Here is a 1245-nt window from a genome sequence, read left to right on the forward strand (position 1 = left end):
CACACACACACACACACAGAAGCACAAAGATATAAACAGTTGTATCTGTAAACATATATATATATGTATATATATATGCATATATGTATTGTCACGTGGTACCACCCAACGTGGAGGAATTGCGGCCCCGAGAAACAACGGATTGAACAAAAGAAAAAAAATCCAACACGCACACACACAGAGAGAGAGAGAGAGAAAGAGTGGATAACGCCATCTAATTGCAAACTTTAGAACAGCAATAAGCAACCGCTTGTGGACACTCACTCTCTCACATGCGCTCAACCTTTTTTTCGCCCACTTACTCATACACAATTGAGAAAAGTGTAACCCTTTGTCAAGCCTTCAGTTCGCTTACCTGTGCCGTTTCTTGTACATCATCACGAACACCAACACCGCCAGCGACACCACACATATGCCAAAAAGCGACAAGAAGCACCGGTCACCTGCCAGCTGCCGGTAGAACCACTTCACGTCACGTGCCGCACGGTCCAGCTCCCCCTGCAGGTTCGCGAGTTGCTCGTCAACTTGGTACATCTGTTCTGTCTGGCGCTGCAACGTTGTGAGTGTCTCTTGTCCACCTTCCTCCGCCACGTGCTGCAGTCGCTCCGCCCGCTCGAGTGATAGCAACGCGTCCTTCTGCATGTTCACCGCAGCCTGAAGGACCTGCTTGGAGTCCTGAAACCCTGTGCCGTCGGCCCCACCAGCGCCCATCAGCTCTGCCTCACGCCGCTCCGTGTACGTCATTGGACGCGCTACCGCACGCTGCGGGTAAATCTGTCGCTTTATCTCCGCGTCGAGGGCGCGGACCTTCTCGTCAGCGTCGTGGCATATCTTCTCGTACTGCGCGCGTGTAGCGGCGTCCTGTGTGCNCGTCGAGGGCGCGGACCTTCTCGTCAGCGTCGTGGCATATCTTCTCGTACTGCGCGCGTGTAGCGGCGTCCTGTGTGCGCCGCACCTCCACCCGGAGTGTGCTGATCTTGCTGCGGGCCTCACGCATCACGGGCCGTGCCACTATCTCCGCCGCCTTCTTCTCCGCGAGTGTGTTGGCGACTACGACAGTCTCCACCACCTTCACGAGCTGATCCAACGCCACACGGACGTCATCCGCATGGCCAGCGAGAATGCTCGTCATGCTAGCCTAACTCTACAGAACTCCTCTTCACCTTTCGTCTTACTTTCTCTCACGTGTGCATGTATTGTGTGCACTCGCTTTATGTCTAGTCCACCCTTCCTTTTTTTTTTTTT

General features: G+C 53.9%; 2 protein-coding genes across 2 annotated transcripts; both read right to left on the reverse strand.

Annotated features, from left to right (window-relative positions):
• Positions 1-351: 351 nt before the first annotated feature.
• Positions 352-744, reverse strand: DQ04_04601030 (putative QA-SNARE protein; the record flags this gene model as incomplete). The annotated part of the gene is made up of 1 exon (XM_009313687.1): positions 352-744. One exon carries the CDS (start codon positions 742-744, stop codon positions 352-354), a length of 393 nt encoding a protein of 130 aa, XP_009311962.1.
• Positions 745-814: 70 nt separating this feature from the next.
• On the reverse strand, positions 815-1132 carry DQ04_04601040 (QA-SNARE protein; the record flags this gene model as incomplete). Its single annotated transcript, XM_009313688.1, has 1 exon — positions 815-1132. One exon carries the CDS (start codon positions 1130-1132, stop codon positions 815-817), a length of 318 nt encoding a protein of 105 aa, XP_009311963.1.
• Between the last annotated feature and the right edge of the window lie 113 nt (positions 1133-1245).

This window comes from Trypanosoma grayi, assembly GCF_000691245.1.
Source record: "Trypanosoma grayi strain ANR4 Tgr_460_V1, whole genome shotgun sequence".
Classification (NCBI taxonomy): Eukaryota; Euglenozoa; class Kinetoplastea; order Trypanosomatida; family Trypanosomatidae; genus Trypanosoma; species Trypanosoma grayi.